Source organism: Pleurodeles waltl, chromosome 3_2, assembly GCF_031143425.1.
Source record: "Pleurodeles waltl isolate 20211129_DDA chromosome 3_2, aPleWal1.hap1.20221129, whole genome shotgun sequence".
NCBI classification, from domain to species: domain Eukaryota; kingdom Metazoa; phylum Chordata; class Amphibia; order Caudata; family Salamandridae; genus Pleurodeles; species Pleurodeles waltl.
The window spans coordinates 83,227,502-83,240,507 of NC_090441.1; the positions used below are offsets into that span (position 1 = coordinate 83,227,502).

General features: G+C 45.8%; 1 protein-coding gene across 6 annotated transcripts in view; it reads left to right on the plus strand.

Moving 5' to 3' along the window:
- LOC138286506 (caspase-1-like) overlaps positions 1 to 13,006 on the plus strand; it is a 264,088-nt gene that overhangs the window by 140,072 nt on the left and 111,010 nt on the right. For all 6 annotated transcript variants that reach the window (XR_011202003.1, XR_011202004.1, XM_069226848.1 and 3 more), the window contains exon 4: positions 1,160 to 1,333. Coding sequence is in view for 4 of the 6 variants with exons in the window: in XM_069226848.1 (XP_069082949.1) it covers positions 1,160 to 1,333 (174 nt within the window). In the remaining 2 variants the exon portion in view is untranslated. The remainder of the gene's footprint in view (positions 1 to 1,159; positions 1,334 to 13,006) is intronic.

Genomic DNA, 13,006 nt, shown 5'->3' on the forward strand with positions numbered 1-13,006 from the left:
TAGAAATACCTTTGGACCCTAAATGGTTCTTACTGGGAGTCTTGGGGGGAAAACACATGGCCCAAATATAAGGAAATCTGGTTAAGACTGCTATCGGGAGTAGCCAAATGTAACGTAGCAAGAGCCTGGGGTGGTACAGCCACCCCTCGGCTAATAGATTGGCAAGTCAACCTAGATTGGTGCCAGCGTTCAGAGAAAGCTATATATAAAGGCAGGGGTTGCCCCTGGAAATGGGAGAAAATATGGGGTGATTGGGCGACTGTCTGAGGTGGGGGGAGTTGAGGCCGACACTCAGGGATGCTCTGAGAATGGAAATTAAGGATGGGGAGGAGGTTTTTCTCAGCGATGTAGTGGCCATCAAAGCGCCATAAAGGTTTTGATGACATATTCTCTGGTATTATGCAAAATGTGTTGGTTCTTAAGTATGTACCTTCTATGTTCCAGTGTATACAACAGTGTGAACCCGGGATTCTGTATTAAGGTTAAAAAGAAATTTAAATATATATACATATATATTTGTATTGCTGAGTTTACCCACATCATATGGAAGACGCCAGCTGCTTCTTCTCCAGACCAGGGACAACTATTGGATGCATTTGACTAGATCATATGAGTGCGCTTGGGTATTAGGTAGGCCTGGTGCCATTGATTACACTGTATTTATTTCAAGCAGGAGTTTCTGGATACCAACACACCAGGTATCTTTGCAGTGGCCAGTCAACCTCAGAGAGGTTTGAGTCTATGTCCAACTCTCATTTGACATTAATATTGGCCTGTCTCATTGTGTGCTCTAGTAAGATCTGGGTAATAAATTGATGACTAGGTATTTTATATGTCTGTGCCTGTTTCCACAGTTTTTTCATTTGCCATCAGTATCACCACCCTTTGTAGATGTGCTGCCAGACTTAGGATTTTGCACCTTTCTGAAAAGGCAGTTCAGTTTGCAAGGGCCACTGTCTTTCTGATGCTGCCCACATCAACTTGGAGACCATACTCCTGAGCTCAGTGAAGACTTTTTCAAGTGGTAATACTAGAAATTGGTGAAGCATTAAAGGATTCTGAGAAGGATGATCATTTCTATCAGGGTCACTTCAGCAAGAACATTAGTTGAGGATAATACATTAGACATTAGCTTTACCATGTTTTTTCCTCGTCACAGATTTACGACATTCTGGATAAGCACTGCAGAACTCGCCTGGCTCTCATCATAAACAATCAGAAGTTTGACCATCTGCATGAGAGGAGTGGGTCTCAGCACGATGAGATACAAATGGAGCGCCTTCTACAAGGACTTGAGTATCAGGTGGAGCTCATGAGGAACCTGACTTCTAAGGTACTGTGTAGAGCGACTCAGTGTGTTCCTCCCCATCACTTACTGCTTCACTATCTTTACTTGTTCTTACCTTTCTTTTGAATCAGCTTTGCGAGCAAGTGAAGCATTGCTCTGTTGTTCAGACTTTCATTAAATAAGCCTATAAATTCTGACCTTTCTAAGGTGTCCCTAATGAGCTGTGTACTGAGTCTAGGATATATCCCTGCAGCTAGTGTTATCATCCTTGACAGAAGGATCCTGTTAAAGCAGGTAGTGAAATAAACACTTTGTATTATGAGAATACTACATTTTCCATGTGCTTGTTTCACAGTTCCGCACTAGAATCTGAAAGACTGTGACATCACATAAGTTAACAAGTAGACAGACTACTGTACAAGACTTGACAAATGAACAAATCAAGAAAGAAATATGACTTGTGATAATTGTATTATGAGAATACTACTTACTTATGCACACAAAGACCTCATATTTACACCACAACTGGATTGCTCCCTATTTGTACTAAAAGTTACTCTGTGTGAGTTGCCACTACAACCCTTCCACTACATCGCCTAACATTACATAGTTTCAGTGAAAGACCCAGCTAGACTACACCCCTTTTTATTTGTTACTCCTACAAAGAACTTTTACCTATAACCCATTTTATGTAACTTGCCTTTGATGATGTGAAGGCATGCGATGTGAGGTGCACCTCTCATGTAGTCAACAATCCATACTAGTGTTTTATGGTAAACAGCAGGTCCTTTTTCAAAAGGCGTTCTCTTGCTGCTCGTCTGGAAAGAGCTAAGAAGGCATGCATATCAGCCTCCCTTGTGACTGTCCCCTCCCCACATGGGAACATACACTTTCATGTGGCGGTGGTACAATTGAACTGAAACTGGTGGAGAATATTGAAAAAAATAACATTCCCTGAAGGACAAGGATCCTCCTCATTAGAAGCTTGTGACCTAGGCTGTCCCTGAACAGCATTACCTGAGTCACTGGGATCAGGTCAAACCATGACTGCCACAGGTGTCAGATGTGGCGACACAGGGGCTGGTCTTTGGTGACAAGGAGAGCCTGCACAGGGGAAGCAGGACAATGCCCCCTCCTATGCTTTGGCTCATGTCGGTGCTTGCTCTTGGTCCTTTTAGGAGAAGCAGAATGAGACCCTGGGGGAAGGAGGAGATTTTTGCCAATTTGGTTCCTAGGACTGTATTCCATTTCTTAATTAAAAGACTAGCTCTTTTCTCCACAGGAGTCATTAGAATCTGTCAGTGGTTGAACACAATCAGCAAAATGGTCCACAAATTTAGCATAATATTCTGCTAACCCCAAGACGGAGCTCAACTGATCCTTGTCCTTCAGGGACTGTGATTTTTTTCAATATGCTCCACCAGTTTCAGTTTAATTGTGCCACCGCCACATGAAAGTGTATGTTCCAAATATTCCACTTCATTAACATTAAATGTACATTTCTCTAGGCTTGCGGTGAGTCCAGCATCTTCAGATCTCATTAGGACCTTATGCACTATACCATCATGTTCTTCTTCAATCAATCCCCACACCAACCCATCATCGTGAAAAAATAACATATTTTTTAGATCCCCTAACAGTTTCTGCATAACACAGTCAAACACAGCTGAGGCTGATGTAAAAGGCATTCGTATAAAGTGGTACACTCCATCCTGTATTATAAAGGACGTAAGCGGTTTAGATTCAGAATGTAAACAAACCTGATGGTAAGCACTGGAAAGATCCAATAAGGATAAATGCAAAGCTCCTTTTACACTCATCAACATTTTGTTGATATATGGATGTCGATCTACAAAAATATTTTCATTCAAATCTCAAAAGTCAACACATATTCTTATCGTTCCATTCAATTTCTTTGCTAAAACTATACGACTAAGCCACTCAGATGATTTAATTAGTTCGATGACCCCCCCCAATGGCACGCAAGCCTTCCAATTCTTGCTTTAAGACAGTGCTGAAGGCTAAAGGAACATTCCTCACCTTGTGACCCTTGGTACATGAGCTGTGCTTCAAGATTAACATATTTGACAGCTTACTTATCCACTTATTCATATTCCTGTTCTTTGTTAGTAAAAGTTGTTCAAGATGATTAGGGTTAAGTATCACTCTCAAATCATACTGCTCTCTCCAGCAAAATAATGTATTTTCTTTCTACTCAAGCAACAACCACAATCCTTCTCAGGGTGAAACACAAACAAACCCCACATCTACCTGGGCTTAACCCTCTGATACCTTGTCACAAGAGCAGTCAAAGCTTAATTTAGAGGCAATGTGTAAAGTATTTATACAGCACTTCAAACAGTAATAAAGTGAAAACACAGCACAAGAAAAATCCAAAACCAATTTAGAAATAGAATATATTTTAATAAATTATTTGATACCAAAACAAAATAATCCAATTAGTAAAACTGGAGAAGTGCAATTTTGAAAATTTTATGAAAATCAAGTGCTAGGAAGCAAAAAACGCCACCCATGGTTACCTTGTCACACAAGACCAGGTCCAAATCACAATAGCAGGCTCTGGGGCTTACAAGGACTTGCAATGCATCAGCTTTGAGGACGAGCTGCGTCACGCTGGGCTGGAGTTGAATGCAGGCTGTATCGAGATGCAATGAGTTGCTTCAGTGTCAAAGAAGCTGTAGGAAAGCGGCCTTTTTGACATTGTCACCCCTCCCCTGACACACACACATACTTTTTGCCTGTTTTCTGGTGCAAGTTCGACTGACTGGGTCCCTGCAAAACAGGTCCCCAGTGCCAAAACTCTTTCCCCCAAAACTGCACAGTAATTTTTCCCAATTAGGAAACTTTTACCTACCACTGTAAGTTCCTAGTAGATGGTATCCCTGGTACCTAGTGCATGGTGTACTAAAGGAAGGCTCCTGAGGACTGCAGCACAAATTGTGCCACCCTAAGGGAACATCTCACTAAGTGTACACAGTGCTGCTTTCACAGGCTGCATGTCTTGGTGCAGAACTAAAATGAAAACTCAACATGCCACACAGCCTGGGTGCCTTGTCCCCTTTAGACTGCATGCAATACATGCAAGTCAGCCCTAAAGGCAGGGTGCATTATATTGCATGTGAGGTCATACCTGCATGAACATACATGCCCCTGCTATGTCTTTGTCGATTCTCAGACATAGTGAACACGGAAGCCATTTTAAGTACATGTGCTGGACACTGGTCATTGCAAGTTACTTACAGCTACTTGATGTTTTCACTGAAGAAAGGGATGTTTGGTATCAAACATCTTGTATTAATAAATCCTCACTGAATCCAGTGATGGATTTATTAATAAATGCACTCAGAGGGCACCTTAGAGTTGCCCCCTGAAAACCTACCAATGCCTACCGTGGATACTGGTCAAAACCAGGGCAGCCCCCTTAGGCAGAGTTCTGGCCCCCTTATGTGAGAGCCAATGCTCTTGAGGGCTCATGACAAAGGCCTGCTCTGGGCAGATGTGTGACCTCTTTTCCCAAGCAGGATGGACATTCCAGGGCAGGGAGCTTCAAAGGCCTTGCCTTGGTTGTAATGCAACCCAGGTCTCTCCAGGTGATGGAGTTGACCAACCCCCCTGTACTGACCCCACTTTTGGCCGCAGCACAGGCAGGAAAATTAGTTAAGGAGGAGTGCCCACTTCATACCAGTCCCACCCCTAAGGTGGACGAGCTGAAGTAGACACTACTTTTTACATTTCTCCATCTTGTTTGAACAAGACAACACTGGGGTTAGGGTTATGCCCACTTCCCAACAGAAGTGGTCATAAAAAGGATGTAGTCACCCTAAAGGTGAGTAGCTCATTGGCTACCACCTGGCACTCTCTGTGATTCCCCTAAATTCAATATTTCGGTGGCACCCCCGAACTTTGGGTCTCAGATTCCTGATGACCTAAGAAGAGCCACACACTACAGAGTCGCACTAGCGGAGAAGACTACAGACACGTAGTGACTTGGCACAGCCCTACCAGCCTGTCTGCAGCCCTCGACGATCCTGCACCAAAAGATAACGTTGGGCAGCTGTGGGTTTTCTTCATTCAATCTCCTGGCCGGAGTCTGCAGCCTTTTTCCGAAACAGATCTCCCCCATTGGTTAACATTGGGCACACGATGCTGGATTAGCACTCTGCACCTGGCTGCCCCTGTGCTGCTTAGGGTGTAAGTTTGGTGCTGCCTTGTGGTCCCATCATTGTACTTACTTCAACCCCAGGAGATAGACCCCTGACCACCGCTTTACTCACCCGTGAGCAGAGCATCTTCGTTCATCCTCATTCTCCATTGGTTAACATTAGGCACCAAATCTAAGTTTGACCTCTGCAACCGGCCACCCCTGTGCCACTGTGGGTGCACTCTTGGTACTGATTTAAACCTTGCCTGGTGGTGACCTAAAACCCCAAAGACTGAATTTGTAAGTCATGTATTTACCTGAAAAACTGCATTCTTGTTTTCCTCGCATAGGTTAACATTGCTGAACTGAAAAATTCCACTTTGTTGATTTTTGAAACTGCAAAGTATTTATGCTTGTAGATCTACTTATCTGACTACGAAGTTCTTGTGTTTGAAACATATATAAAAATAAATGTTATTTTTCTAAATTGGTCTCGTATTTATTCTTTGAGGTGTGTTTCATTTATTGCCTCTGTAAGTACAACAAATGCTTAGCACTACCCTCTGATAAGCCTATCTGCTCACCCACACTACCACACAATAGAGCATTAGTCCTATCCACGTTTGCCTCTGCAATATCAATTGGGGATCCACTAGACTCTCTGCACAGTGCACTTTATTTTAGTGCACTATATAGAGAGCCATCTTCCTACAGAAGCCTGTTATGTCCCTGTAGCCTTGAGCAGGGGACCAGCCAACTAACCCTTGGGATTTTCTTGGATTCCAGAATCCTCAGAGGCAGGCTGGATTCAGCAGGGCTGCTCACAACAGTAAAAGTGTCCTGCAGCTGCAACAGCAGGCCTGGGCAGCAAAGCAGTCCTTGGTCAGCAGGCAGGTCAGCAGGGCAAGCTTAACAGCTAGGCAGTCCTTCTTCCTGGCAGAGTCTGCAGGTCCAGAAATGATCTGAGGAGTTGCGTCTGAGGGTCCACTTTTTATACCTGTGCCAACTTTGAAGTAGGAAAAGCTGCTTGAGTCCTCCCCCTACAGAGGTGTCTAGAATTTCCTTCCTCCGTGCCATTGCCCCATCTTGCCCGGTGACACAAAAGACTAGTGTGAAACCCTCTGTGAGTGTGCTGAGTCTCTGTCACAATAAGGGGGACAGCTGTCACATAACACACGTACATCACATGGATGGCCCATCCTCCCAACACCTATTCTCCCTTTGTGTTGCTGTCTGGGAGAAATACACAAAGACTAACTGCCTCTTCCACCTGGTCGTGTGACACAGAACACCAAATAGTTGAGACAAGAAAAAGACAACTTTCTAAAAGTGGCTTTTTCCGAATTGAGACCTAAAATCAGAATTTAGCTTTGAAAAGGGTATCTGATAGAGAATTCTAGTTGCAGATTCCTTACTTTAAAATGTATCCCTGGGGTCAGTCTGTATCCAGAGATTTTTCTCAAGCAGTACCCCTGTGCGCTGTCAGGTGGCGTTGGTTGCCTCCCCGTCCGTCTGTCCGTCATCGACATTGTGCATGCTAGACATGTCGTGGGTCCTTTATAGGTGCCACCCTGGCGCGCTGAAATCAGTTATTTTCTTTCCGTACCAGACACCGCTGATCCAAAGAAGAGCTACCCCTCAGTCACGTTTTGACTGGTCTTTTTAAACTTTTTGATGAAGATTTTTGAGTGTCTACACTCCTGGTCCGTCGAGGATATCTTCACATAAGACCGAGTTCAAGCCCTGTGGATCCTGTCATCTGGAGATGTCCGTTACGTATTTGCACTTTGTGTGCTTGTGGTGTCTGGAGCGTGACCACAACACGAAGTTGTGCTCCAACTGCAGGTCCATGAATCTTAAGGCTTTGAGGGGATGGTCCCTGAAGCTCCTTGCAGCCCGGTGCTCAGCTCTGCGTCCCTCCTGATCTTGGTTGAGAGGAAGGACCTGAGAACTGTCGTGGAGCCTCCCTTCATCTTCATACCACTCCAGGTCCTCGGGACGGTTGGGTTGGTTGAGGTACAAGAAGAAGTCGAAGAAGAACAAGCATTCTTCAACTCCACCCTGTCCATCAGCCTACGAGGGGAAGGGAGCATCGGTACTCTAGGCCTCTGTCCTGGGAACCTGCATCTGGGTTGACTCAACCCCTCAATGAGTTTCCAGGAGCCAGAGCAAGACCTGCCCAACTTAGACAGTTTTATGAGGCCATGCACCTCATCTTTGGGCAGTCAGACTCCACTGGAGCACGTTCGGGCCCCATGTGGGTTAGCAGGGGACCACTTTCGTTCCGCAGCATCAGTTTCCGCCTCTGCTCCAGGGGGCATCCATAAATCCGTTATCAGATCTGAACTGGCATCGGTCGTACCACCTCAAACTTCCCACTGGTCATTACGAGTTCCCCAGCTAGATTATGGCCTCTCTGAATATTCAAACAACTCAGAATAATAAACCCACACTGATGCCACTGTTTGATTTGTTATAATATGTACTCAGAGGGCACCCTACAGGTGCCCCCTGCAAATGTACCACCCCTGGCATAGCTGCTGGCTGGTCCTAGCCAGCCTGTCACCACCAGACACAAGTCTGGACTCCAGGGGTGAGAGCCTTTGCTCTCAGGAGCCAGAACACAAAGCCTTTCCTGGGTGGAGGTGTTACACCTCCTCCCACAGGCAGGCATCCTGCCCCAGAAGCTTCAAATGCCTTGCCACCTCTGAGGTTTAACCCACGCCTCTGCTGCTTGCAGCAGATGGCCACACAATGTTTTTTCCCCCCACCTTGAGCGGGAAAACCGGTGGGAAAAATTAGTATAGGAGAACTGCCTCCCTTCAGCCTGCACCACCTCTCAGTTGTGGCTGGCGAGTTGACCACTCCATTTCATTTTCCTCCATCTTGGATGGCATGAAAATAGCTAATCAGGTTTTGGGATGTGACCCATTTCCCACAGGAAGTGGTCACATAGTGGTTGTAGCCACCCTAAGGTAGGTGTCTAATTGGCCACTACCAGGCACTCCCCTTAATGCCCACTAAAGGCAGTATTTAGTGGACATCCGTAGACCTGCATATAAGACTCGATGGGCCCAAGAAGACCAGCAACAAAGAAGGCCCAAGGCTCAAGAACAGAAGTGCTGCCGAAAGAAGAAAAAGGCTCCAAACCTTGCCTGCTGTACCCAGTACTCGACAATTGGCCCTGAAGGGTCAACTGGACACCGGAAAGACTCTAAGAAATCCCAGAGGACCTCCCTCTGAGAAGGCATCACTTTCTGCACCCTGCAGGCAAGAAACCAGTGAAGTCCAGTTCACTGACCGGCGCTGACTAATGAACCAGACAGAACAGTCCGACCAAATTCCACCCAACGGGCCTGAAGGACAAACCCTGCCAGTGTGCCAAGTTTGGCACTGCGACCTCCAGTGGCTCAGATGTGCCTGGACCCCCAATGTGGTACACCCAGAAGAAAAGTCCACTCTGGACTCTTCAAGGCCCAGAAGCAAGCACCAGTCGAGGGACTTCAGGACACTGAAGAACCACCCCGAGTGACCCTGCTTAACTGCAATCCATCCTCAAAGTGACCTGCACCTGGCTCCAAAGACTACTTGACTCATGACCCTTGGCCGACCTATGTGCACGGCACCCAGCCTCCCTAGCCCCTGCATCAGAGAACCAGCTGTGCTCTAGGAGTCCCTCACCCCTTGCAATCCATACACTTCAAGGGGACCCACCGGACTTACCTTTAAGTGCACCTGTGCAGTGTGTTTCCAGGTGGTGTCCCTCGCTTCTGCACTAGCTCCAAGATTTTCACCCTCTGCTCCTGCTTGAACTGGGAACCACCTGAACTTTCTTCAGCTGGCCCACAGGATATCTCAACGACCTTGACCTAAAAACAGAAGGTGACACTTGTGAGAGCATTGCCTGATTTTATATGCATTTTGAAAGACTTCTCCCATTGATTCCTATGGTGCGTAATTACGCACAAAAAGAAATTTTTTGCTAACATTTGAAAAATCATAACTTAAAAAGTTCTTACCTCATTTTGATGATCTTGGTCTTAAACATTTTATAAAAATCTGAAGTATTTTTGTAAATGTCTTGAATGTTTCTTTTGAGTGTGTGTCCACATTTATTGATACTGCGAGTACAACGAATGCTTAGCACACCTCCAGGATAAGCCTAACTGCTCGCCCACACTACACAAAACCAAAGCATTAGGTGGTCTGCTTTTTACCTCTGGATGCCAAAGTGGAGTTGTTTAGACTCTTTGCACAGTGCATGTCTTTTTCAAATACTATATAGAGAGCCAGCATCCTACAGTTACCAGTGCCCCTCAGGTGTTTACCAACGAGATGGCAGTGGTCGCAACTCATCTGCGCAGTTCAGGGGTTTCAGTCTTCCCCTACCTCCACGACTGGCTGTTGACGGCAGGCTTGTCCCAGGCTGCATCTCCCACCTTCAGACTAAGGCAGATCTCCTGCATTCTCTGAGTTTCACTATAAACATGCCAAAGTCACACCTGACTCCCTCTCAGATGCGCCCTTTCATCAGAGCTGTTCTGGACAGTTTCAGGCTTATCCTCCCAAGCCGCGAGTCCAGGATATTCAGGCTATGATACCCATGGTTCAGTCTCTATCCTGGATTTCGTTGAGAATGACTCTGAGGCTGCTGGGCCTCATGACATTTTGCATCCTGCTGGTGAATTATGCTAGATGGCATATGTGGGCTCTGCAGTGGGACCTGAAGTTCTAGTGGGTGCAGCGTCAGGGAAATCTCTCCGACATTGTCTATATCTCGGATGGAACTGTGTAAGATCTGCAGTGGTGGCTAATGAACCGCGATTGGGTCAGACGCAGATCCCTCTCACTTCCCCAGCCAGATCTGACAGTAGTGTGACACTCTGGGATGGGTGGCCCCTGGGCGAGGCAGAGATCAGAGGCATCTGGTCTCCGGCGGAGCCCGGACTCCACATCAACCTATTGGAGCTCCAGGCGACCAGACTGGCATTGAAAGCAGTTCTTCCCTTTCTCACTGAGAAAGTAGTGCAGGTGTTCATGGGCAATACCACTGCCATGTGGTACTGCAACAGGCAGGGCGGGGTAGGGTCGTTGCCCTTTGTCAGGAGGCTCTGCACTCCTCTGAACATGGCTAGAACATTAGGGCATTTCCCGGGTGGTTCAACACCTAGCGCCTCTCTGAAAACCAGAGTAGATTAACTCAGCCAACAGTGCCTGGTTGATCACGGATGGCATCTCCATCCGGAGGTTGTGCAAGGTCCCTTTCAGCAGTGGGGAGAGCCTTGGTTAGATCTGTTCACCTCTGCAGGGAATGCATAATAGCAGCAGTTTTCCGCGTTTGAGTTTTGAAGGCAGCACTCAGTCGGTGATGCTTTTCATCATGAGTGGAGCTCGGGCCTCCTGTACACCTTTCCGCCCATACCACTTCTGCCCAGAGTTCTCAAGGTAGATCAAGAACAACCGGGACAAAGTAATACTTGTGGCTTCAGACTGGGCACAAAGAGTCTGGGATCCTGAGCGGTTGAGCATGGCCATCAATCCTCTGATCAGACTGCCCCTTCAGGAGGATCTTCTGTAGCAGGAGCAGGGCATGAAGCACAGACAAGTTTGTTGACCCCCCCTTCTCTGGTCCTCTTTCCGAGGTCCTCTTGTTCGTACTTTCTTTGGCCCAGCAGGGCTCTGCCTTGGGCACCCTCAAAGGTTATTTGTTTGCTATCTCTGCATTTCTGAGATTACCTGACCAACCCTCTTTGTTTAAGTCTCCTATTGTTAGTGGATTCCTTAAGGGTACTGCTTGCCACTGCCTGGACAGTCAGGTCAGAAGGGATGGGTAATTTGCCCATTCAGTCCTGCAGGACTTCCTAGTATGATCTTGGTTCCCAGACCCACCTCCTGGGATGGTAATGCTTGAGTATCTATTCTAAGGTAAGGAATCTGCAACTAGAAGTCTCTATCACATGAACAAGTTACGTACCTTCAGTGACACCTTATCAGGTAAAGACAGACCTATGCTAGTTGCAGATTCCTTACTAACCCACCTATCCTCCCGCTGTGCGAAATGATTTATAGGGACAGGGACTTTGTTTTTTAGGACCTTAGTTTTGACGCACCAGCAGTCATTGTTCTTCTTGGCTCTGCGTTTCTGGTGTGGAAAGTTGTGAAAAGAAACTGACATCAGCACACCAGGGTGGCACCTAAATGTCCTGTTCGGTGAGCACGATGACGTATGTGGAGCCACCCGACGCCACCTGACAGCACGCAGGGGTACTGTTCAAGAAAAATCTCCGGATCCAGACTGATGCCTGGGGGAAATTCTAAGGTTAGGAATCTGCAACTAGAACATGTCTCTACCAGATAAGGTGTTACCAAAGGTAAGTAACTTTTTCTATAAACCACAATTCTTTAGGCACAAAACTCAACAGTCCTACTTGCTCCAAATTGAAAGTTATCCCTTATTAAATGTAAAACGGTAACCCAGTGTTCTCCAATGGGAGAGGCAGGCCTTGCAGTAGTTAAAAACGAATGTAAGAGTTTTTCACTACCAGGACATGTAAAAGTTAAAAGTACATGTGAATCTTTTTAAATGCACTGCACCCTGCCCCATAAGTTGTTTAGGGCCTACCCTAGGGGTGGCATATGATTTAAAAAGGAATGTTTAGGTCTTGCAAAAGATGTATTTTTCCATACTGAAATGGCAGTTTAAAACTGAACACACAGGCTGCAGTGCCAGGCCTGAGACATGTTTAAAGGCTTCTTAAGTCGGTGGCACAATCAGTGCTGCAGGCCCACTCACAGCATTTAATTTACAGGCCCTGGGAACAGGTAGTATCACTTTTCTAGGGACTTACAAGTATATTAAATATGCCAGTTGGGTGTAAGCCAGGGAGAGAACACAAGCACTTTAACATTGGTTAGCAGTGGAAAAAGTGTGCAGAGTCCTAAGTCCAGCAAAAAATAAGTCTGAAAAAACAGGTGGAGAATCGAAGGCAAAAAGTTGGGGGAAGCCAAGCCAAGGATGTCAGGTCCAACAATGACATATACTTTTCCACAAGTTTTCCTGTTCTTATATTCTAACTCCGCCCAAAAATAACATTTCATTGGTAATTGAACTCCACAGTAGCCTACTGGTTCAACACCAGTTTCTTACCACCTACTCTTTTCCATACAGCCTCTTCAGTTACAGTATAAGGAGAACATGAATCTGCATATAATTTCACTGTGGCAGGTCCCACTTTGACTTTACACTTAGTAGAACCATATTTACCAACACTTTACGCAACTGAATCGCATTCTGAAACAGCTCGAATTTCCACTTTATTGTCTTCTGTATCATCACTACTGTAGTTATTAGTGACACTGTATTTATGTCCTATATTAACATCATTTTTTTCTACTCCACTTTACACGCCCTTAAACATCGCCCACTCCTCTTATAACTGAAACATCTTGCTTCACTGTCGGACAGTTGCTTGATAAAGCTGTGTTTTGTGTTACCGCCTCTATGACAATGTTATCAATCTGACCTATTCTGCATTTTTTCCTTTTTGTCTTTCCTT